At 36.7% G+C, this 26823-nt stretch overlaps 2 protein-coding genes across 2 annotated transcripts; one reads left to right on the top strand and one right to left on the bottom strand.

The window, feature by feature from the left end:
- Positions 1-6818: 6818 nt before the first annotated feature.
- On the bottom strand, positions 6819-24874 carry LOC137820863 (Zn-dependent exopeptidases superfamily protein). Its single transcript, XM_068625157.2, has 11 exons — positions 24606-24874; positions 24387-24522; positions 19024-19102; positions 18308-18510; positions 18144-18213; positions 17637-17744; positions 17318-17473; positions 8167-8340; positions 7879-7953; positions 7666-7806; positions 6819-7207 (listed from the first exon to the last, which is right to left on the bottom strand). The coding sequence occupies exons 1-11, from the start codon at positions 24685-24687 to the stop codon at positions 6986-6988; spliced, it is 1446 nt and encodes a 481-aa protein (XP_068481258.1). The 5' UTR covers positions 24688-24874; the 3' UTR covers positions 6819-6985.
- LOC150025230 (uncharacterized) lies at positions 10357-14574 on the top strand. The gene has a single exon (XM_090294866.1). The coding sequence runs from the start codon at positions 11512-11514 to the stop codon at positions 13747-13749; it is 2238 nt and encodes a 745-aa protein (XP_090150992.1). The 5' UTR covers positions 10357-11511; the 3' UTR covers positions 13750-14574.
- Positions 24875-26823: the final 1949 nt, after the last annotated feature.

The raw sequence follows: 26823 nt of genomic DNA, 5'->3' as shown, positions 1-26823 counted from the left end.
AGTTTCCAAATGGAGCGTTTAACGAATATATGGTGAAGTGTAGATTGAAAGCTTTAACGGACATATTCAAAAAACAATATAAAAACCTTGAAGACAAAGATGAAATATCTAGAAACGATATACAAGAATGTCAAGTGAAATATAAGTTTGTGTGATTGAAAAGGAAAATGTGCTTTGTACATATTGTATCTACTACATAAGAGCATCTAGTGAGTTGAGTTTGTAAGTCCTTCACACTATGAAGTATACCTAGTGAATTTTGATTGTTCTCTCTTTTGAGAGTGTTTTTCTCATATCTTGAATGGTCTTAGTCTCAAAGGGAGATTAAGACTGGTTTACTTGGAAAGCTGTGGAATACTTGTACCTAGAGAGGTGAAGAATACTTGTACCTAGAGAGGTGGAGAATATTTGTACCTAGAGAGGTGGAAAATACTTATACCTGGAAAGGTGGAGAATACTTGTACCTAGAGAGGTTGTACCTGGAGAAGTGGAGAATACTTGTACTTGGAGAGAATAGAATACGTGTTCCTAGAGAGGTGTTGAAACTCGTTGTAACCAAAGTGTTAAGTCAGTGAAAAGCTCTTAAGTTGTTTGCTTAAGGGGACTGGACGTAAAGTGGTAGGGTGAACCAATATAAATCACTGTCTACTTTTCTCCTATCCTTGCCTGTTACACGTTTTATATTGTTTTTAAATTTGAGATTTAAGTTCAGGCTTCATTCAACCTTCCCTTTTGGAGCCAACTATGTCTTCACCACCAACTCTCCTAACATATCTACTTTTAAATTTTGGTCCAACTAGTTGCTCTGTATGGTGTGCTATTTACCATGCAATGGTACAAAAGACCCTACTACCAAAGGAAGTATATTATGACAGTTTTCCAGGAGATTGTGTAAAGAATAAAAGCATTTCAAATGGCATAAGGTGCATTAAATGCAATTGTCAAAGTGGAGCTCATCAAACATAAAAGGCATGAAAGAAGAACTGAAGTTGCTCTAAGAATATAAACGGTCTCTTAACGACTATTTAAAGCCTACCATCAAGAAAAAGAATACAAGAGTAAAGGATACACTGTGCCAAAATGTTGTTATGAAGATAAACAGTCCTCAAAGACATCGGAAAAAGATCCCTAAGCTTAGAGTAAGATCATTTCCAAAATGTATGGATCCAAGATAGCCTAAAATAGAACACAAGAAGGGTTTCTTTAGTCACATAAGAGAGTGAACTATCACCTTATATTCATTAAAAAGACATAACCTCTTCCTAGAGTGAGAAATGATATAAACTAGGTGAGAAAACCCCAAACCTTGTATTTGTCATAGGACGAAAACACTTTATCCACTAGCCAGACTCAATGATTAGACAATCATTCAAACCTTCAACCTTTCCTATGTCAGTTAAGAGTGACAAAAGGATAAAGAACACTCAAGTTTATCCAGGAAAGACTTGAGTAAAGAATACTCCTTGATGGAGTCAGTTAAGAGTGGTTGTGATCTAATTATGACAACTAGGCGGGGAGGGTGCAATTTAACTATCTTATCCCCATCCTCAAAATAAAAATCAATCACCATCCCCATTCCCATACCCAACGAGTATAATTTTTTTTTTATCTTATCTCCATCCCTATCAGGGAACGAGTATACTTGTACCCATGCTTGTACCTGCCCCTTACTATTCATAATATTAAATACTTTTTTTATAAAAAATAAAAATCACAACAAATGAAACATAATATTATTAGGTATTCAATGTCAAAAGGATACACATTTTGTTTTCTCCAATATCAAATATCAATAAAGAAATTATCATTGTATAAATATCAAATTAGCATATAAAAAACAATTGGATAAAAGGTCAAACAATTATATAAAATAGTAAAAATGATCAAATATATGACCTATAAATAAATTATGAAACTAAGGACAAAATAAAAGTTAATACAATTTTTTTTAGGTTACTTAATAAATTAAAGGTATTTTAGTAATTTAAAACAAGGACGGATGTGAGGATGGGGATGGGTTTGGGCGGAATGTACATACTCGTCTCCTTCCGTATACCTAATTTTTTAAATTGGGTATCACCCATACTGTACTCAATCAATACAAGGATTCCCTGTCAAAATTGGGACGAGTTCGGATAATACCCACGAGAGGGGTTTCTTTGCCATCCCTACTGTGATCCTAAAAGGATACTCATTTAGCTAGGAATGGCTAAGTGTAAAGAATACTCAAAGTTAATCACGAGTGACTTGAGCAAAGAATATTCAAAGTCAATCAAGAGTATCTTGAGGATAGAAAACTCAAGGTTAGCTAAAAATGGGCTTGAGCAAAGAATATCGGTATCAATTAGGAATGGCTTGAGCAAAGAATACTAATGTTAGACAGAGTGGCTTGAGTAAAGAATAATGGTGTGTACTTCACAACATTAGTATGCTTAGTTAAACTTGACTAGCTTGATCAAGAACTAAACATAGTCGGTTGCGACAAATGAACCAATATAAATTACTGTGTGTAGTTGATAAATGTCAAATTTCAGTAATATTTCATATTAAAATATGGGCACTTATGAGTATTAATTTCTAAAATAAGTATAAAATAACTCTTAATTTATGAATTTATACCTTTTACATATTTTATGATTTTTATTTGAATATGAATGATATATTTCCAAATTTGGTGTTAATTTCAAGATTCTAGGAGAGAATGGAGATGATTGGGCAGATGGAGAATATACAAAGTTAAAAAGAGAAAGTTGGAATGCATCAACACTCACCAAGCTACCAAATCGATATTTAGGAAGCATAATAATAATTTTATATGCGAGAAATCAATATAAATGAATTTTATACGGGCATCAATATCATTCAAAGGACATAATGTTACCATGCTAATCAAAATACAAAAGAGTGAGAAAGATGAAACCCAATCCCTATTTTTCCAACTTGAAGCAACAAATTCTTTGACTTCTTTTCTGATTAATCATTGTTACCACAACAACTTTCAACACACTTTAATATTCAGTTTTATATTTAGCGAATATTTTACTCTATTATTCAATTGTTCCTTGTGGGTTTGATATTCATCCTTAGGGACACATTATTACTTTTGACAACTTGCGGTAAAAAATCATTAAGTTTTTAGCGCCGTTGTAAGAGAATAGTTTGATTTTTGAGTATAATATCCTAAATATTGTGAATACTTTAATTATTTTTATTTTTTATTATTGTGTTTAAATGCTACTGTTTTTAATTTGCGTTATTTACATAATTCTTTTTATTATTTTCTTTTAATTTGCATATTTGCTTTTATTGTTTTATTCTCTATTTTGAATTTATTCCCTTTTATTTCTTTTCAATTTTAAAATTTTAAATAAAAAAAATATTTTGTTACTCTAGTGAATCCTTGTTCTAACCATTGAGTTAGCTATCTTATATGATATTGAGAGATCAAGTTCCCAATGATTAATTGTTATTTGAAGAAAAGATTGAAAGGGAAGCAAAAAGAAACAGAAAGACAAAGGCAAATGAGAGACAATGAGACACTAGAGAGGAATCCTCAACCACTTTTTCTCTTCCCATTAATAGTTTTCAGGAGGAGAGCAACATGGCAGAAGAGCAAACACCACCTCTTAGGAGGACACTTGGAGATTATGTCATGCACCAGGGTCTCAGACATTTTTCTAGTATTGCAATACTTGCTACTACCAGGGACTTCGAGATGAAATCTATTTTCCATAGTTTCATCATTACTCACCAATTTACGACAATGGATCATGAAGATCCCTATACACATTTGGCTACATTTTATTAATTAATGGGAATAATGAATTTCCAATCCAGTGATATTGAGAATGTTTACATGCGCTTGTTTCCATTGTCATTGGCAGGTAAAGCTAAGGAATGACTCAAATCACATCCAAATCAGAGCCTCACTAACTGGAAGGATGTAGAGGAAAAATTTCTGCAAAGATTTTTTTCAATCTCTCGCTACATCAAAGCAAAGTATGAAATTTCTATGTTCAGACAAAGAGCAAATGAATATTTTTATGAGACATGGGGAGAGATTTAAAATGATGTTGAGAAAATGCCCAAATGAAGATATTGCTCAACTGAGCATATTTGACACAAAGATGCTCCTAGATGTTGTAGCTGGCGACACAATGATGATTGTTGATGTGGATCAAGCGATAAGGATTTTTGATGCATTGGCGACAACTGATTATCAAGCCTAACATGATAGACAAAGCAATCAAAAGAGAGGGTTGTTAGAATTAAACACTGTAGATGCACTCTTGGCTCAAAACAAAATTCTAACGCAATAAATTGAGCAACTAAGTGCACAAATGGATAAATTTCCCTAACAAGTACATATTGTTCACTAATCTCAAAGTTAAAGTCTACCAATCAGGTATGAATTTTGTGGAGGTGATAATGGTCTCTGTTCTTATCAGAACAATTCACCCGAAGCTAAGGCAAATTACATGGGCAATCAAGGAAGGCAAGGTGGCTTCTCCAACAATTATTCTTAAGGTTGGAGAAGCAATCAAAAATCAAAATTTTGGGTGGAAGCAAGAGAATGGTTCATCCAATAAGCAAAGGCCCTTCTAACGGCAACAACAACCCAATTACCCATCAGTTCCTGAAGATACCGTGGAAAAATTCATGAAAGCCATTATGGCCAGTCAAGACTATAATATGACAACAATCAGGAATATGGAAATTTAGATGGGGAGGAGAGACAAAGTGACCAATTTTCAACTAACACCACAATCAACCCTAAGGAGCATTGCAATAAAATTACCACAGAGAGTGATGAAAAAATAAGAGAGAGGAATGGTAAGATGGTAGGGGTTGAAAAAGATAAAAATGAGAATAAGAGGGAAGGAGATGCGAAAAAAGAGATGAGAGAAAAGAGAAAAGGAAGAAAAAAAATAGAAAAAAGAGTGCTCCACTTCTAGATTTACCTTACCCACATGCTCCTTCAAGGAAAAATATAGAGCGACAATTTATTAGATTTTGTGAAATTCTTAAGCAACTAGATATCAATATCCCTTTTACTGAAGCTTTGGAATAGATGTCCACTTATGCTAAATTTATGAAGGATCTGTTGAAAAAGAAGAGAAGATTGAAAGAGTAAGAGACTTTGGAATTAGAAGCGGGTTGCAGTGAAATAATTCAGAAATCTTTGCAAAAGAAATTTGGAGATCCAGGGAGTTTTACTTTGCCAGTCTCGATAGGAAAACTTTTATTGAGACCTTGTTTCTTAAGCTTAATCCTCTTCACATTTTCTTTATCAACAAAACATCTCTCCAACCAAAACGATTTTTCCTCAATCAAACGAGCATGATTCATCTCTATCTCCTTAATCTTGTCACCCAAAAGTGTGTTGGCATCCAAAGTCTCCTTTAAAGTATGATTCATGTTTTCCAACTCCTTATTTAGTTTTTCAACCTCAATCAAGGTACTTCCCTTAACCAACTCAGAACCCATCCTTTGCCCCAACAACATAACTCGAGTAGACAACTCCATAAAAGAACTTAACAATTCTTGAGAAGGAGTTGACCTATACAATTCTTTGTTGATAGAGTTTAGTGAAAAACTAACTTTGTCTGACAATCGAAGGTCTTGGTCAAGGAATTCACTCGGTAAAAAACTTGTCCCAACATCAAAAGGATGATGATGTGACCTCTAAAATTGGTGCTTATGAGAAGACTTGTCTATTTCTTTGTGTTTCTTTCATTGATTGTATAATAAATGTAAACTCATAGCCAAATTTTCTTGCATCGGTCCAAATATCCTCTTTTTCTCCTTTTTAACTCAAAGCCCATCCTTTGCCCCAACAACATAACTCGAGTAGACAACTCCATAAAAGAACTTAACAATTCTTGAGGAGGAGTTGACCTATACAATTCTTTGTTGATAGAGTTTAGTGAAAAACTAACTTTGTCTGACAATCGAAGGTCTTGGTCAACGAATTCACTAGGTAAAAAACTTGTCCCAACATAAAAAAGATGATGATGTAACCTCTCCAATTGGTGCTTATGAGAAGACTTGTCTATTTTCTTGTGTTTCTTTCATTGATTGTGCAATAGATGTAAACTCATAGTCAAATTTTCTTGCATCGGTCCAAATATCCTCTTTTTCTCCTTTTTAACTCTAAGCCCGTCCTTTGCCTCAACAACATAACTCAAGTAGACAACTCCATAAAAATATTTAACAATTCTTGAGAAGGAGTTGACCTATACAATTCTTTGTCGGTAGAATTTAGCGAAAAACTTTGTTTGACAATCGAAAGTCTTGGTCAAGGAATTCATTCGGTAAAGAACTTGTACCAACATCAAAGGACGATGAGAAGACCTTTCCAATTGGTGCTTATGAGAAGACTCATCTATTTTCTTGTGTTTCTTTTTTATTGTGTAATGGATGTAAACCCATAGCAAAAATCCAAAACACAATTAAAAATACATTCTGGATAAAAAATTTCCAAAATTCAAAAATGTGTTTCGGAAAATGAAATCCAAAATATTTTCAAATAAAAGATTTCAAAAGTAAATTTTATTTACATCCTCCTTTTATGTAAGGGTATTCTCGTCATTTAGGAGAGACAGTTTTGTCATTTTCAATAGCAAATTGAGTATATGTTGGAATTGATATGTTGCAAGGGAGAAATTGCCCAAGTTTTTCTTCAACCAAAATTGGCCCGTTAGAAGACGACTAAAGATCAATTCGGCGATCTGCAAGCATACTCGCTTCGATCCACCATGCGAGTCACCTAGCTCTCTTCTCCAGAATCATTTAATCGCACAAGTATGCAAGTATACTCGCGATTAAAAAACCATTTTATTCAGAATAATATATTCAATAGCATTCGACAGTAGGCAGGTAACATGTAACTAGGCAAGGGTAATAAATTACAAAACATGACTCCTTCCACCAACAACATCCAGAGCACAAGATCAATGTAGCAATTCGTGATTAAAGATATATCCTATATGTCCACGACCATCTTACCATCGAGATGAGAGAATTCTTGGTAAAAGGCCTTGAAGTGCTCATATGAATACTTCACATCATCAACAGCACAAACTTCTCGTATGCTATGCATTGACAACTGCGGTGCACCAACATCGACGGTGCGGATACCTACCCCACTAGCAAGAATAGGACCAATGGTTGAACCACAAGACATGTCATTGCGAACCACAAAGTCCTACAAACATCAATGCTTTATCACTTACCAATGCTTACACAACTTTGGGCCTGACAAGAAAAAATGTGTCTTTTCCTAGACTTCCAAACAAACTTGTTTTTTATCCTTGAGCTTTTAACTTGATGAACTTTAGTCCTTTTATTTTAAAAATATGTGAATCTAGTCCTTTCACTTTTGTGAAAGTTAAAAACTGTAATTAAATAAATATTAAACTATGTGAGGAGACTAAATTCACATATTTTTAGTTAGAAAACTGAATTTATCAATTTGAAAATACAGGAACTAAAAATACAATTTTCTCTTTGGGATGATTTAAAATAAGTAATAATTTTGCACACTACAAATACTATAGTAGAAGAGTCTTTACTGTATGATAGTTATATTGCCTTGTAGAAAATCTATTCCAATTCCAATAACAAAAGAGGAAGACAAGACATAAAATTGTTCAATTAACTTACCTGAACGGGAAGGTTATGTTTTGATGCTATTTCCCTGAATAAGAAGGATGTGACAATATTGGTTGCATAGCGCTGGTTTGCATTGTTTTTAATGACAAGTCCCCCGTGTAGTTTGGGCTGATGGTTTGCTTCGTGCTTCTCCTGCAAGAAATTTGTTCAAGATAAGGAGAAAAATTTGAATTATTTGCAATCAAGGTGTATAAGAAGACTTACCATGTAATTTGGGTGTAGTGCATGTGCCATATCAGCAGATACAAGGTAGCTTCTTTGTGCTGCTTTCTCCAGAAGCTAAAACAAATCACCGTAACGAAAACTAATTAAATACCGAAAGCATAATTAGAGTGTGGTAATTCCATTTTCCAAAGTTGAAATATTTAAAATGCTAAAATGGTGGAATGGTGCTGTAAATTATGAGGGCTGGCATGAGAAAGCCACGGCCTAGATTTAACTCATGCAGTCCGTCGGAATAAAAAAAGGGGTAAAGGAATAAAGGTATTATACGTTGGGCTTTGTGCCAAAAGAATTGGTAACCCTAGTCACAGCATTTAGCATAACAGGAGAGCCAGCTCCTTGTGCAGAGTCGGATCCAACTTCCTCATGGTCAAATAAAGCCACCATTCTAACTCCTGTCTCTTCCTCAAGACTGCTTTCGGAGGATGTAGCATCTATTAAAGCCTGAAATAGAAACCAACATGTTGGCGTAGGATAATCAATAACGAGTACATCATGCAAACACATTTCCAATTTCCAGATAGATAGTCTCATTGTCTTAATTCTTTAGATTAAGTCCCAAAATGCTAGAGTTTGATGGAAAAACAAAACAGCAGACCAAGACATACACCCAGAGGCATTTGTACTTGTGATAGTGTGATGCCATCCAACCACACCTTGGTTGACAAGGGAAACTACATTTGATCTTAAGTTAATTGGCATTTTCCATAGGACCACAGTAATTGACAAAGCATCAAAGCCAAACACCAAGGTCATGCATACCCTTTTGAGGGGGAAGTTACCAGTTCAGGGGAAAAGAGGCAAAAGGCTCAAAGGTCATACCCATTTGAAGCGTGCCTTAGAAACAATGTGGAACTCTGACAGATCATAGCATTCCACCAAGCTCAACAGCCTGGGTACCCTCTTCAGGGTTGGCTGTTCAGGCCAGGTCTAGTCGAGTGACTCTTGTCCCAAGGGAATACTAAAATACCAACATCACTGCTCAAGCTGCATACTTGTTAGAGATGATATTTAAGCTTTAAGACCCTATGAGATAAGCCTGAAGGGCCCAACCCGAAGGCTAGGACTGAAGAAAAGAGCTCAAAGTAATATATGTCTCTATATGGAACATAACCACAGAAATAGTTTTTGTATGTACTATATTCTTTTAAACACTGCCTTGTCTAGTTTGTTTCTATAACTAGGTAAAAAGGTGAACAATGACTAATACATATACTTAGGGTTCTCTCAAGATCCTTGTCTCTATAGTAACAACCATGAGAGGGTTCACATACAAATCTATCGCTTTATCCATGGCAAAACAGTACCTAAGCATAATATTCTTCAATAAAAAAACATGGGAGGAATATGATTTCATAACCTAACATGTATTACGTGTAGAAAATGACAGGACATTGGAAGAATAAGCAAAGCAAAGGCTTAGCATTGCATTTAGGAGCATAGAATGTCATTATATTGAGTGTAAAGCATCAATTTTGTTCTCCGAAGATTAACAAGTCACTACATTGTTTGAGATCCCACATCGACTAAAGAATGGGACATTTCATTATTTATAAGTGGATACAAACTTCACCTCATAAGCCGGTTTTATGAGGTTGAGTTAGGTTTAAAGTCCATTTTTTAATATGGTATCAGAGTCATTTTGAGTCTATCCTAGCAAGTGTTTGTTGGAATAACATATTATGGATGGTCTGATAATGACCCGATAGCGGGTGGCCTAATAAGCCCAACAGATAGGTTCAAAAATGGCTAAGAAATGCTAATATGATGAACTTAATACAAATTCTTAGAGGACTAATGTGGTAATTACACTAATATTGGAAGACTAAATCAAGGGTTCACAAGTAAGCAAGAGCACCTTATAGCCTCTATGTATTCACCCCAAATGGTTAACATCATGGTATAGATATATTCATCTAATAAGTCCACTTTCCTGTTCTCTCCCATCCCAAGATTGCAAAAGAAATAGCTGAATTTTATCACAAAATTGCCTAACTTCATGGATTTCCATCATCAATTGTTTCTAAGAGATACTTAATACAAATTCTTAGAGGACTAATGTGGTAATTACACTAATACTGGAAGACTAAATCAAGGGTTCACAAGTAAGCAAGAGCACCTTATAGCCTCTACGTATTCACCCCAAATGGTTAACACCATGGTATAGATATATTCATCTAATAAGTTCACTTTCCTGTTCTCTCCCATCCCAAGACTGCAAAAGAAATAGCTGAATTTTATTACAAAATTGCCTAACTTCATCAATTGTTTCTAAGAGATGCATGGTTTTCTCAATTATGTATGGACTGAGTTATCAAATATCAAGGAAATTAGGGACCAAACTCAAGCTCTATTAACATACCACCCTCATTCTGAGAATCAATAAGTATCTAAAGATCCAAATGCAATGTTTGGTCGGATCAAAGCCTAAGTAGTGGCCTCATTGGCTTAACTGGGTTGGATATTGGTATAATTGACTTGGTGAGATTTTCACCCACTTGTAGATCATGAATAGAAGTATGATATCAGTTGAATGGTTGAGTGATGTGGTTTATGTCAAAATTCGTCTTTATGGGTTGAAGTCATTAAGTCCTTTAAACCAGAAGATATAATCACAAGCATGCCCAATGCTATATGGAAATTTGTAAGTCCTGGAAAAAATTGGAGGTGCTTACAACTTGAGATTCACAACTATCATTTGTATATCTTCAATCTTCTGTGTATGATTGTTAAGGAAATCCATATCTTCCCCTGCAGTGAGCTACACATTCATTTGCAATCAAACAATTAGAATTCATAGTGAAACCAAAAGATGTACTCTAAGGTGGTCCACCACATTGGACATCCTAATCAAATTACAAGACCTGCCAGACCTACAGGGGTAATTTCGTACATCATTTCATTTAGGTGCGCATCAGGAAAGGATGGAAGGGATTAGGGTTTCGTACATCATTTCATTTAGGTGCGCATCAGGAAAGGGTGGAGGGGATCATTTCATTTGCAATTAAATAATTAGAATTCATAGTTAAACCAGAAGATGTTCTCTAAGGTAGTCCACCACATTGGACATCCTAATCAAATTACAAGACCTGCCAGACCTATAGGGGTAATTTCGTACATCATTTCATTTAGGTGCACATCAGGGTCTCGAATGCACCAAGTATGATAGAAATGCTGAGGTACAACTGGGCCAGGAATATGGTCCTAAGCCCAAGATTTGGAGCGTATATGAGAGGAAGAATAAGAGAGGGGTTAAGAGGAATGACGTGGCCCTGAATCAGGCTTGATATGTATGGAGGATATAAGGGGTATAAGCATTAGTAATATATATAGGTGGTTAGAGGAGAGAGAGAGTATCGAGGATCTGTTAGAAGTGGATTCACGGTAAACGTGAATTGTAGAGGCCATGTGGCTCTGGATTGGTAGCTTGCTACCAATTACTGTTAGATTGTTATTTCCTTATTTTTCCTGCTGAGATACACGGTATTAGTTACCTGATTCAGGAATCCTAAAGGAGATATCCATTTTCTTGCTGATTGTCTCTGTTTTTTGATCTGCATTCCATTAAATTGGTCCGACCTGCCGGATAAAGACCCAGCCCGGAGAAGACCGTCGATGCCAAGGAAGCCACCTACGCCTAAGATGGGTGATCGGATTGATGCTTTGGAGACCCAAGTGGGACATGTTACCTCCACGCTCGACGCATTGGTTCGACAGATGCAGCTCCAGTCCGAACAGATGCAGCAGCAGAGTCTAGTTCTCGCGAAACTAAGCAAACTGAAGGAGGGAAATAGAGAAGGAGAGGCATCGAGTGGAAACTCGGGTGGTGATTCGCCTTCGAGTGAGTCTCGACTCGCCGGGAAGAAGGTGAAGCTTCCACTGTTCGATGGCGAAGATCCAGTGGCTTGGATAACTCGTGCGGAAATATATTTCGATGTCCAGAACACACCGGAGGATATGCGGGTGAAGCTTTCACGTTTGAGCATGGAAGGTCCCACGATCCATTGGTTCAATTTACTGATGGAGACGGAAGATCACCTATCATGGGAAAAACTCAAAAGGGCATTGATAGCACGTTACGGTGGCCGGAGATTGGAAAACCCGTTTGAAGAATTATCCACGCTCCGTCAAACTGGAAGAGTTGAAGAGTTTGTTGAAGCATTTGAATTGCTTTCCTCGCAGGTGGGTCGATTGCCGGAGGAGCAATACTTAGGATACTTCATGAGTGGGTTGAAACCTCCGATCCGGCGAAGGGTGAGAACTCTGAATCCTTCTAATCGGATGCAAATGATGAGGATGGCTAAGGATGTTGAGGAGGAGATTAAGGAAGACGAGGCCGAGGGTGAAAAAGCTGTGGGGAAAAGGTTTGTGGGCCGAAGAGAAGAAAGTGGGCTTAAGTTCAGTAGTGGGTTTAACCCGACCCAGAAGGACATGAATAGACCCGAAAACTTAAGTTGGCCCAACCCGGCAAAAACAGGGAGCTCTTTTGGGTCGAACGCGAACCCAACTTCATCGTTGAGCTCAACGGGACGGAAGAGCGACGGCGACCGCCGCGGTAGAGCTTCGGAACGGTGGCTGGGAGTGCGAAGTGAGGAGATGGAGGAACGGCGAGCAAAGGGGCTTTGTTTTAAGTGCGGTGGTAAGTATCACCCAACCTTGCACAAATGTCCTGAACGCTCCCTACGTGTGTTGATATTGGGGGAAGGAGAAACAGTGAATGAAGACGGAGAAATAGTAGCGTTGGAGGTAGAAGATGCCGAGGAGGAGGAAGAACCAGAGGCGGAGTGCAAAATTATTGGGGTTCTGGGAAAGATGGGAGAATATAATACCATGAAGTTGAAGGCACAATTAGCTGATGTGGTTGTGGAGGTGTTGGTCGGTAGTGGAGCTAGCCACAATTTTATTTCACCTGAATTGACCTCCGCCTTGGGACTACCAGTAAGCCCTACTACTGTTAAGAGAATCAAGCTTGGGGATGGCCATCGGGTTATGTCCGAAGGCACGTGTAAAGGAATTAAGCTTTTTCTGGGGTCTAGGCTCTTTGTAATAGATGCTCTGGTGTTGGAATTAGGAGGGTTAGATGTGGTTCTCGGTATATCATGGTTGAGCACATTGGGGAAAGTGGTAATGGACTGGAAAAATTTATCTATGCAGTTTTGGCATAATGGGGAGCTGGTAACATTACAGGGTCAAGGAAAAGGACAGGTTCGACATGGCTGTCTCAATTCCTTCTTGACAGGCCAAGAGCGGGACTGGAATGGTGAAGGGTGGTGGACTCAATTGGAAGAGAAGCAGCATGCAATGGAATTGGGTCAAAACAGTGTGCGGGAAGTATTGGAGCGGTTTCCTGCAGTGTTTACAGACAAGTTAACACTACCTCCAGTAAGAGATCAGGTGCATAGAATCAATTTGTTACCTAATTGTGGTCCAGTCAATGTGCGGCCATACAAATACCCTCACCACCAAAAATCTGAAATTGAGAGACAAGTAGCGGAGCTGTTGCAGGCAGGGGTTGTTCAGCCCAGTATGAGCGCTTTCTCTAGCCCAGTCATTTTGGTCAAGAAGAAGGATCAAACATGGCGGATGTGTGTGGATTATAGAGCTCTCAATAAAGTAACTATCCCGGATAAATACCCTATACCCATTGTGGATGAATTGTTGGATGAATTACATGGGTCAACAATTTTTTCGAAGATTGATTTAAAATCAGGGTATCATCAGATACGTGTGCATGAGAATGATGTGCACAAAACTGCGTTTAGGACTCAATGGTCATTACAAATATCTTGTGATGCCTTTCGGATTGATGAACGCACCAACCACTTTTCAGGCCACAATGAACGATATTTTTAGGCCATTTCTTAGAAAGTTTGTGTTGGTATTTTTCGATGACATATTGGTGTACAGCAAGGATGAAAAGGAGCACATACAGCAACTTCAACAAGTGCTACAGGTGTTAGTGGATCAGTGTTTTGTTGCTAACATGGCTAAGTGTAAATTTGGATGTTGCAAGTAGATTACTTGGGTCATATAATTTCTGGTGCAGGGGTTTCTGTGAATCCAGAAAAGGTTAGATGCATCTTGGAGTGGCCTGAACCTAAGAATGTTAAAGGAGTGCGTGGGTTTTTGGGTTTGACTGGATACTACAGGAAGTTCGTCAAGGATTATGGCAAGATTGCCAAACCTCTGACCGAATTGACAAAGAAAGATGGTTTCAATTGGGGTATGGCTGCTAAGGAAGCTTTTGAGAGGTTAAAGAAAATTATGACAACATCTCCTGTTCTTTTGCTGCCTAATTTCTCTGTGCCCTTTGAAATTGAATGCGATGCTGCAGGGAGAGGAGTAGGTGCTGTGTTGATGCAAAACAGACAACCAATTGCTTATTTTAGCAAAGCTTTGTCTGACAACAACTTGATGAAAACTGCTTATGAAAAGGAGTTGATGGCTTTAGTCCTTGCCATTCAACATTGGAGGCATTATTTATTGGGCAAGGAGTTTGTTGTGTACACTGATCATAGGAGTTTGAAGCATTTTTTACAGCAGCGGATTTCCTCAACTGACCAACAGTGCTGGTTGGCAAAGTTGTTAGGCTATCAATTTGAAGTGCGTTATAAACCGGGTTTCGAAAACAAAGCTGCTGATGCCTTGTCTCGTTGCTATGATGAGGGTGCATTTTCTGCACTGGTGCACACTCCTATATGGTTAGGGAGTAATCAGCTACTACAAGAAGTGAGGAATGATGAATCTGTTCAGAAGGTAATGGCGGAGGTGATAAAAGATCCTATGGCTAAACCGGGTTATAGTGTGCAGCAAGGGGTTTTATTGTACCAGGGTCGTTTGGTATTGGGTGCTAAATCTCCCTCTATTCCTTCATTGTTGAAAGAATTTCATGAAACTCCTATGGGCGGCCATTCTGGATTTTTGAGGACTTATAGGCGTATTGCAGAGAATCTTTACTGGGTGGGAATGCGGAAATCCATCCGGGATTATGTACAAGCATGTGATGTGTGCCAAAGAAAGAAATATGATGCAACTACTCCAGGGGTTTTTTTACAACCTCTACCTATTCCCAATGCTGTATGGGAGGATATTTCCATGGACTTTGTGACTGGCTTGCCTAAATCCAGAGGTTTTGAAGCGGTTTTTGTGGTGGTAGACAGACTATCCAAGTATAGTCATTTTATCTTATTGAAGCATCCTTATACTGCAAAGTCTGTGGCAGAAGTCTTTGTTAAGGAGGTGGTGCGACTTCATGGAATTCCTAGTTCCATTGTAAGTGATAGAGATCCCTTGTTTGTGAGCCATTTCTGGAGGGAATTGTTCAAATTGCAGGGTACGACACTCAAAATGAGCTCCGCCTATCATCCCGAAACAGATGGGCAAACCGAGGTTATCAATAGGTGTCTTGAAAGCTATCTTCGGTGTTTTGCGGCTGATCAACCCAAGACTTGGGCCTATTGGGTGCCATGGGCTGAATATTGGTACAACACTACTTATCATGTGTCTATAGGTAAGTCCCCTTTTGAAGTTGTGTACGGGAGACAACCTCCTAAATTGCTGCGATACTTGAGCAATGAAACAAAGGTAGCTGCAGTTGCTTTGGAGTTAAAAGACAGAGATGAGGCTTTGGATCAACTTAAGAAGCACTTGTTCAAAGCCCAGCAGCAAATGACAGTGTATGCCAATAAGAAGAGGAGGGATTTGCAGTTCGAGATTGGTGAATGGGTGTTTTTAAAATTGAGGCCCCATAGGCAACAATCAGTTGTCCGAAGGATAAATCAGAAACTTGCAGCACGTTTTTATGGTCCTTTCAAGATCATTGAGAAGGTTGGAGAAGTTGCTTATAAGCTTCAACTACCTGACTACTCCAAAATCCATCCTGTTTTTCACATATCCTTATTAAAGAAGGCAGTTGGGAACTACCATATCCTGGGAGAATTGCCTAAAGAATTAGAGGTTGTTGCTGAAGAAGAGATATATCCAGTAAAAGTTTTGGGCTTCAGAGTAACAATTCAGGAAGGAGTTTCCATTCCTCAAAGTTTGATCCAATGGAAGAATAAATCTATTGATGATGTCACATGGGAGGACAATGCTATGTTAAGGGGTCAATTTCCAGAATTTAACCTTGAGGACAAGGTCATTTCTGATGCGGGTGGCATTGATAGAAATGCTGAGGTACAACTGGGCCAGGAATATGGTCCTAAGCCCAAGATTTGGAGAGTGTATGAGAGGAAGAATAAGAGAGGGGTTAAGAGGAATGACGTGGCCCTGAATCAGGCTTGATATGTATGGAGGATATAAGGGGTATAAGCATTAGTAATATATATAGGTGGTTAGAGGAGAGAGAGAGTATCGAGGATTCTGTTAGAAGTAGATTCACTGTAAACGTGAATTGTAGAGGCCATGTGGCTCTGGATTGGTAGCTTGCTACCAATTACTGTTAGATTGTTATTTCCTTATTTTTCCTGCTGAGATACACGGTATTAGTTACCTGATTCAGGAATCCTAAAGGAGATATCCATTTTCTTGCTGATTGTCTCTGTTTTTTGATCTGCATTCCATTAAAGTAGATGGCATAATAAAGAGTAATATAACAGATTGCCAATAGGGAAATAGAGGGAAATCCTCAGTGGGAGACTAAAGGCTCTCTCGGATGCCCTAGCTTGGTTTGTTGCAGTTCATCTCATCTTTTCCACTGTAATTCCCCCTCATAACATTGGTATCTACAGTGAATGATACATTATAGATATCTTACAAAATTCCTATCAGAAAAATTAACAGAACCCCACAAGATTTCACTGTATCAATCGCTCTTTCATCCCTACCATATCCATAGATATTGCAACAAAATCATAATGAGTGTTTTGTTTTACATTCAGGATCCATGTTTAATGCAAAAACAACTCTTAGTAGTCTTGGCAATCCACATTCAGCAGTCCTAGAGTGTTCCCAAACACACATAAAAACTGTTTAGGTTTGAATTAATGAACTATCGTTTCAAAGGTTCATAGAATTGGAGAAGATGCATTATACCAGAGATCATTGGCTGAAATCATTACATCAGGGCATAACTTATAATGATGTGATAAACATATACAGTAATGATATTCAGAAATTATTTTCTATTCCTTGCACTATAGAATAACTGCCTAAAATGGACCCAATTATCCAGAGTGGTAAACTTCAAAATCAAGGTTATATTTTGAAGTTCATATCTAAACTACAAGCATTTGAAACTTTACTTGAAAAAATAATATTTGTAAAAGTTAAACCTTTAGTGAGTAAAATGACAAGCCAAGGTTATCAAGTCGTCCGGAAAAAATGAAGTCCTTTGCAGCCACACTAACATATTTGAAGTTTATATCTAAACTATATACAAGCATTTGAAACTTAAAAAAAATAATCTCTATGAAAGTTAAACCTTCAGTGAGCAAAATGACATGCAGAGGTTATCAAGTCGTCCTGAAAAAATGAATTCCTTTGCAGCACCACCAACAGTACTTGGTTGAGTATCACAAGCTTGCAATTCAAAATCATAAATGTCATCTGTCTCACACCCAAGCTTACTTGCAAGCAACTGGCGAAAAAGGGGAAGAAGACAACAATCAACAATTAGACTCTTAATCGTCATATATACATCCCAAGACCCAAATTAAGAAAATTACAGGTTACACATATCCAAAGGCAGCTGAAATAAAACTAACAAGAATACATTATGAGATTCCAGATTCGGTGTTAACCTGCAAAAGAAGAAGGTGGTGCTTCGTATTGGCAGTGCCTGTTTTATCACTTGCTTTCTTTACATCAGTTTGATTTCCATTTTCAGAGGACAATTTATTAAGCTCACCCTGCAAGACAAAACTCAATGAAAGTGTAAAAGTTAGATCTAAATAATTAAAAACGAACACTATAAATCCAAATAAGCATTGTTTGTGGAAGTTTTACTTATTTCTTTCAATTAACTACACACAATTCTAAAAGCATAATATAACTTTCCAAAACGATTGCATCAAAGATCTAACTAAAACACAAAAACAATATTAAGTAACTTGCAACATTGCATGCTATTATAATTTTAAAATACATATTTAACCAATAAATGAGCTTTCTAACCACGTGTAAGCACTTAAATAACAACTCAGATAGCCTAACATTAAATGCATTTAGTCTACAGGACTTGATATATTAAACCATGGCACCACAATAATAACTATTTCCATAGAATAATCATTAACCAATGTGATTACCTTCAGCGCTGTTGCCAAGATGGGAATAAGGTGTGTCTCGTTGTTAAATTTGAATCCATCAGAAACAGTCCTGTACAAAATGAACCAGAGGAAAATGATAAACCCAACACCAATAATGATCAAGCAAGCTAACAGGAAATGCATCTCAACAACAGTGACAGAACCTGTCCAAGTGAATTGCCAAAGTTGGGATCCGCATTATAGGTTCCTCAATTCTAACAAGGTGATGTGAGTACGAAACAGACCCCGCATTCTCTTCTCGAAGAATGACCCTCCCCGCCACAGTCAAGTCTCGGTCAAACCAAGTGTGCCACAAACCACCTCCATAGATTTGAACACCTACCTCCAAAATCCCACCCTTAACGACCTGCACAGCACACCCATTAATTAAACATGCCTTCCATTGCATCCATTTAATAACACATCAAACTCAAAATCTAATACACTAATTATGAATTCAAATTTATTTGAGTAAACAGCAACTTCCATCCTAGAGAATGGTGGGTGTTGTCTCATCAGTCTCTGAATATAATAATCTTCAAAACTATCTTTTCTCACTCACATTAGTCCAGCATGTGTAACTTAAATGATAATATGAAAATAGAGTAAATGAAGAGACAGTGAATAATCAAATTGAGGAACTTACTCGACATCTTAAGGAACTTATTTAACATTTTATTAATCACAGGGACTAATATAACTAGACCTAATCAAAGTGGTTGTTCTCACTCTGTTGACATGCTTTTAGGGACCAAAATGACAATATGTGCTTAAATCATATACTTAGCTTAAACCAATTACAAAGATCTTTTTAACATTTTTCTAATTTTACTGCTACGACAGACACAGGCCTCGAGAAACTAAAATAGAAGTTGGTTACCTTGGAGACTGGCTTGAGTTTGAGACATGGACTATCCGTGTGAGCCCCAATTATGTAGAATCCATTTCCAGCAACGTACCTGAGAAGAAGTTGAAATGTAATAGTTTAAAAATTGGGATGGCTTCTCTCACATAAGCACTTCACTCCTTCTGATAGAGATCACACAAAGTACCTCACAAACAACTCTAACTTGTTCACACACGGCACACTCACTCACAACTTAATAAGTTTGTAGAGGATAAAGAAAACTAGAGAACTTCTCATTATTCTCTAAAAAAACAAAACAAAGACCAATATATAATTCTGGTTTCCAACACAACAAGAATTAATTAAACAACAGAATTTTGAATCCTGTTTAAAAACTTGTTATTACAATTATCCCCTCCTATCAAAATGACTTGCCCACAAGGCCCTTAAAGCACCCAATGAAAAATCTGGAAATTGTTGTTGCAAAGGGTGCAGTTCCTGCCAAAATGCATCTCCCGGATTTGTATGCTGCCACTGAATCAACACCTCAGTAACAGCACGATTGCCCTTTTTCTTCATTCATTTGTCCAAAACCAGCAACTGTTGCGGTTGCATTTCCCCGTCTTCACTGCATATAGGAAGGTCCTGGGATACACTGAGTACCATGATGTTGCTTCAGCAAATTATACATTAAAAACATCATGAATTTGTGTGTCGGGAAGTAGCTGAAATTTATAAGCTATCTTGCCAATTCTCTCCAAAACTCTTAAAGGCCCATAATTGCGGCAAACTTGTGGATGATGTATTTGCCAAAGTCATTTGTTTATAAGGTTGTATCTTCAAATAGACTAGGTATCAACATTGAAATTCCTTGTCTACCCATTTGAGATCAGCATACATTTCCATTCTTTCTTGAGCCTTTTTGTAAATTAACTTGCAAAAATTTGGCAATATGCTCTCTTGTATTCACAATATAAGCAACTACTTCAACCAAATTGTATAAGGCTTCAAATGGTGACATCTTGGTTGTTGTGTGGAATTTAGTGTTGTACATAATTTTGCTGAAGAAAGATGTTAAATCCACTTCTAGTAAGTCCCCAATGACATAGCATATATATCCCTCTGCGAGGCTTTGTTTAAAGCTTTAGTTTGGTCATCACATTGAAGGTGGAAAGCAATGGACCGCAACATCTTAATTGCATGTTGCTTCATCAACTCGATCAAAAAAGCACTGATAAAAGTGTTATCTCTATCAGATGGCCAACCATGCAATTTAACAATCGTATAAAATAAACCTTGTCCTGCTTTAGCTGCTCCAAAAGGATGAGCTAATGGTGTGCAAAGAGCATACTTGGTAAATCTATCACATACCACAAAGATAACTATCATGCCATTAGACTTATGAAGACCCACAATAAAATCCATTCAAATGAATTTCAAAAGCTCTATTCGAAATCGAGTGGTTGTAGAGCATTTGTAATAGAGGCTTGTTTTTGCTGACAAGACATGCATTCCTGGACCCATGTTTTAACCTCTTTCTGCAAACCTTTCCAATAAAATTAATCTCTAATTCTCTTATAAGTAAGATCATCTCCCGAATGCCCCCATCATCATGTTATGGAAATGGTGCAATATTCTTTGTTTTTTGTTAGGATCTCCTCCAATTACCACTTTTTTTTGTGGAGAATTATTCCATCAAAAGTGTAGTGTTTGTATGATCCTTGATGTAACCTTACTTTATGTACTATCTGGAATTTTGGATGATCTTAAACTCGTAAGTTTACTTCATATGAAAAAAATATTTTAATAAAAAAACAGAGCACTCTAAATAACAAAACAGAGAACTCTACTCTGATGAAATAAAAAAAAAGTTTCCCCAATTTAATGCACCCCAATTAAATAAATAAAAAACCATATTTAATGCACCCACTTAAAAAAAAACAAAGCAACCCTAATTCCCCAAATCATACCACAGTTATATTAAGCATAAACCTGCAATGCACCACTCAAAAGACACCACCATCAACAACCAAAACAGAGCAATTGCAGCACCACCCACCTCTAACCTAGAACACTACTCTGATGAACAGCACTGTCGTCGACCTGCACTAACACAACCACCAGCTTGAATGCCCATTCTTGAAGCATTTGTTTCTATTGTGAAAGGTTGATCAAAGGCTGACAAAGCCAATTCAGGAGCCAATTCAGACACCTTTAATCTTGCATATGTTGTTTTAGTCTCTACATCCATCTTAAATTTGTATCTTTTTGCAGTAACTGAGTCAATGGTTGTGCAAGCTTCCCCTAATTGTGTATAAATCTACAAAAACCCATGCAATTCCTTAACAATTCTTGGTCTTGGCCAATGCTGAATGGCCTACCTGAGTCTGCACACGTTTAGAGGAAATTACCCAAGTATACTTTTGTTTTTCCAAAACTGCATTTTTTAAAGTCGAGAACCAAGTTGTGTTGTTGAAATATTTGGAGGGCAATATAAAACCATTGAAGGTGATCTTACCATGTTTTTGTGTAAACCTAAATATCATAAAAAAACACCAAAATGAACTTCCTTAGATGTTCCTTGAATATATCATTCATCAAATTTTGGAATGTGGTTGGTGCATTGCTCAAACCAAAAGGCAAGACCACTCATTCATAGTGTCCATTGTGAGGTCTGAAGGTTGTTTTCTGAATATTATCCTCTGCCATTCTTACTTGGTTATAGTCACCTTGTAAATCCAGCTTGGAGAAATAGCTTGCACCATTTAATTCATCCAATAGATTTTCTATTAATGGTATAGGAAACCTATTATTGATAGTTAAAGCATTAAATTTTCTGAAATAAGTGCAACATCTCCAGGAACCATCTTTTTTCTTCACCAACACTAATGGAGAAGCATAATAACTACCACTCTCTCTGATAAAACCAGTAGGCAGTAGGGCTTTAACCTGTCTGTCTATCTCCTCTTTTTGAGCATGTGGATACCTATATAGTTTTAAACATAATGGTTTATCATTGACTAACGAAATCTGATAATCATATCAATAATCAAATTGCCTTTTTGGAGGTAAAGTTGTAGGCTCCGGGAACAATTGTTGAAAGTTCTCCAATAACTGATTTAATTCAGATTGTTGGCTAGAGATAAGTTAATTCATATTGCCTTTGTGGAGGTAAAGTTGTATTGAAAGTTCTCCAATAATTGATTCAATTCAGATTGTTGGCTATAGATAAGTTAATCATATCGCCTTTTTGGAGGTAAAGTTGTAGGCTCCTAGAACAATTGTTGAAAGTTCTCCAATAATTGATTTAATTCAGATTGTTGGCTAGAGATAAGTGGGGAAGAGTTTCATTAGCTAAGTCTCTAGGAACATCTTTTTTCTTCACCAACACTAATGGAGAAGCATAATAGCTACCACTCTCTCTAAGTAGGGCTTTAACCTATCTTTCTATATTCTCTTTTTGATCATATGGATACCCGTATAGTTTTAAATAGAATGGTTTATCATTGACTAATGAAATCTGATAATCATATCGCCTTTTTGGAGGTAGTTGTGGGCTCCTAGAACAATTGTTGAAAGTTCTCCAATAATTGATTTAATTCAAATTGTTGACTATGAGATATGTGGGGAAGAGTTTCATCGGCTAAGCAATTGTAGCAAAGTGGGGCTTGAAGTGCCAGCAACACCACATGACATTTAGCTAGTTTAATTTTCCCTGTCAACTCACACATATCCGTTGAAGGATGTTCTCCTTGTAGGCAAACTAGTTTGCCATCATGTTCAAATTTCATTGTCAATTGGCCACAATTCCAACGAAATCTCTCCAAACGTTTTAAACCACTGCATTCCAAGGATGACACCAAAAGTGCTGCCAAGTAACACTATGAAATGAGCTTCGAAAACATGATCATAAAATTTCCATTCAACTAAAGGACAACTTCTAGTTATGACTAATTCCTTATCGAATGCAACCATCACTAGAAAATTACTTATGCTGTGAGATTACAGCCCAAGTGCCTTCACCAAATTAGCACTAATATCTGTAATTAAGTTTAAACTATGCTCGATGATTTCGTTTTCCTACTCACCATCTGATCCAAATGTTAACTCTTGAGCACTGAAAACAGCATTAAACTTACCCCACACTTTTCACCTTTGTTTACGATCTTTTTCCCACATATCACCACAAAAATGACAAAAACCCTTTCCAATCCTTTCACTAATTTGTTTTCTAGAGATAGAGGTTGCAGTTGAACCTTTTGATTCTGGCATTGGTGTTGAAGTTATAGGGCACTGAAGTTGATTCAGATTCAAAGTGGTAAAAGGATAATTTCTATTTTTGGAAGAGACAGCGGACCACTATCTGAAATATTTGTCCCTGGATTCAGACTAACTAATTTTCCTAGTGAAAATTTCTTTGTGATTACTTGCAGCACCTCATCTTGTAATCGAGCAATTGAAATAGCATCTTGAACAGATGTAGGATGATGAACTCTTACTGATTTTTCTAACTCAATTGTTAATCCAGAAAGAAAGAAACTCAATGCCAATTCTTCAAATATAGCAATCCGAGGCAACAATGTGTCATACCTTTCAAGGTAGTCAAGCAAGGTCCGTTCTTGCTTCAATCTTGCGAGGTCAATGATAGGGTCGTCAATAGCAACCGAATCAAATCTGCCCCCAGTATCTTTAAGGATCTACTGCCAAGATTTTCCTTTGTTATTGGTGTTCTGCGTGTAAAGCCTTTGCCAAGCAAAGGACCTTGCCATCCATGGATAACAACCGTATACGGCTTCTTTGGGCCTCGGGTTCCCTCCAATTCAAAGAATTGTTCTGCTTTGCTTTCCAATCCCGAAAGTTGGAGCCATCAAAGGAAGGAAACGGAATCTGCGTCCGTTCTACCATTGAAGGAACCACATCCAACGATTGCTGCACTGATTCTTGTTGATCAGAGAGGCTATTTTCATAAGAATCTATTCAAGTCTCAGTTCCTTTGTGGTCACCATCATCCCCTAGCAAATCTGATACCAATTGTAACAGTTTAAAAATTGGTATGGCTTCTCACACGTAAGCACTTCTTCACTCCTTCTGATAGATATCCCACACGGTGCCTCACTCATAACTCTGATTTGGTCACACACGGCACACTCACTCACAACTTCGAAAAGAAGATTGTAGAGGATACAGAAAACTAGAGAACTTCTCATTATTCTCTAAAAAAACAAAACAAAGACCAATATACAATTCTGGTTTCCAACACAAAACCAGAATTAACAAAACAACAGAGTTTTGAACCCTGTTTAAAAACTTGTTATTACATGAAAAGGGAAGCAACATTAGACTATTGGTGTTGTTCCGTGTTTAGTTGAAAAAGAGGGGAACGGAACGGAACGAACTTTTTGCCGATGGCGAATGCAACGATGGTGGAGTGGTTTCTTGTGAAGAAGTACTTGTTGCCAGGTTGCAGTTCCCACAGTTCCCTCTCGGAAAGTTGTTGGAAGCCCGCGCTCTGCAAACGCTGCTTCGCCACATCTGAAAGGAAGGAAGGAAGAGAGAATGAGGATTTGCGATTCGGCGAGAATAAAAGGAAAGAAGAGAGTTGGTTATGGTTTTACCGACGGCGTGGAAAGCCGTTGGAGAAGCGTTAAGGAAGTCGATCAGATCGGAAACGACGTCGTGGCTCTGCTGCTTCGCCATTGTCGTTCAGATGCTAACGGTGGCTGTTGCGTTTACCCAGGTCAGACCCTAAAACCAGGATTTCGTTCTCACCGCAACGGATATATCGAAAATAAATAAACAGAAGTCTCTACGCAGCATTTAAATCGTAAACGACTCAACCACTTCACTTAGCATTAGATACTAAGAAGAACAGAGAATTGTTATTATTTACTATTGTATTTTTACACTTTCTTATACCTAACTATTTTTTGGTGTGATTTTTAATCATGCTAATATTTTAATTAAAATAATTTATTATTTAATAATTTATAAAATCTACTAATTTTTAATCCAAAAGTAATTATCAAACTCCTTTATTCACATAATAATCATATAACTCATATATCCATAGAAAATTATCTTTTTTATTTTTTAAAATTATAATATTTTAATTTTTCTCTTTACTAGTATGTGATTATAATGATTAAAAGTTAAAATAAAATTTGAATAAATGATATTACTATTTTCACATTTATATTGATAATATAAATTTATATTTTATTTTAATAAATACGAATACATATGAAAATACACATAAATTTTCTAAGCGCACTTACTAACACAACTAACATAATAGTTATATATGGTAAATTTACAAATGTCATTCAAAATTATAACATATATTTCTATATACATATGTTCTAAAGAAGAAAGCGATAATTTGCAATATCATGATTTTGTCATAATAAAATTGGTAATAAGGATGTCTTTTAGCTCCATGTCATTCAATAGAAATAAAGTTTTTTGTTAATGAATATATTTATTATTAAATTATAAAAATAATGCGGTAAATGTATATTACTTGAGTAGAGAACATAATTTACCTTTAAAGGAACCTTCGTAATTATGTATAAAACATCTCATCCATGAATTTACAAACGATGAACCTAAAATGAAGAATGTGATGCATATGAATGAAAAAATATCATTATCATCATCATTATGCAAAATTGTACTGGTCGGGACCAAGTGAGCCACGTCACTCGGTCTCGTTGACCAACTGACTAGGTGATCAACCACATTAAAAAATAAATTGACAATAAATGACAAGTAAGGAAACATCTTGTAAATTGACCCTGCCAAATCCGAGTGATACCTCGAGAAATCAGCAAACACTGATTTATTAAAGATATGTTTCAGATATACCTTCCTACAAATTCAGGTGATACCCTAAGAATTCAGCTAACAGTGATTTATTGAAGATATGCATCAAATATGCCCCATCAATCAAATAACCCATTACCAAACACTATAAATAAGCCTTCTACAAAGGAATAAGGTACGCTTTTATCTGTTTTGATATCATATACTCTCAATGCATAGCACTTACTTGATCGTTGGAGAACCTTCTGCACTCTCAACAATACTTCTCCTCCTAATACTCGTGTCTTTAGTTGTGTTCTCTTGTACTTCAGTTCCTCAGCTCTTCCATTCCTTTAGACTTCAACCCTTCAAATTCTTAGCTCATTAGTGTTCGATCGGAAGTAAACCTGTAGAAGGTTCTCCAACGATCAAGTAAGTATTCTGTATTGAGAGTGTATGATGTAAAACTGGTAAAAGCGTACTTTACTCCTTTGTAGAAGACTTATTTATAGTGTTTGGTAATGAGTTATTTGATTCATAGGTCATATCTGACGTATATTTTCAATAAATTAATGTTAGCTGTTTTTTCGAGGTGTCACCCAGATTTATAGGGAAGTATATTTGGCGCATGTCTTCAATAAATATGTGTTATCTGATTTCTCGGTGTACCCGAATTTGGTGGAGTGTGACCCGAATTTATAAGATATTTTCTTATTTGTCATTTATTGTTAATGTTCTTGAACATTGTTGATTCAGTCGATTAGTTAATGATGTCAAGTGATGTGACTCATTCAATTTCGATCTATATACTTGATAATATTGATTGAAAAAAAGTTTTAACAATATTAATAAGAAAATAACTCACACATATATTTTATATAACAAAATAAAAATAATTCCACGGACATTGACCAAATAAAATCATAGTTCACCCTAATAAAAAAGAAAACACTCTATTAATGTTGACAGAAAAGAATCTCCACTAACAGTAGTTGTAGTTACTAGTTATCAACAACAACAAAATTTGACAAC

This window comes from Phaseolus vulgaris, chromosome 9, assembly GCF_051622355.1.
Source record: "Phaseolus vulgaris cultivar YP4 chromosome 9, ASM5162235v1, whole genome shotgun sequence".
Taxonomy (NCBI): Eukaryota; Viridiplantae; Streptophyta; class Magnoliopsida; order Fabales; family Fabaceae; genus Phaseolus; species Phaseolus vulgaris.
Note: the sequence above shows the minus strand (reverse complement) of the source record. Positions and strands in the feature narration are given on the sequence as shown.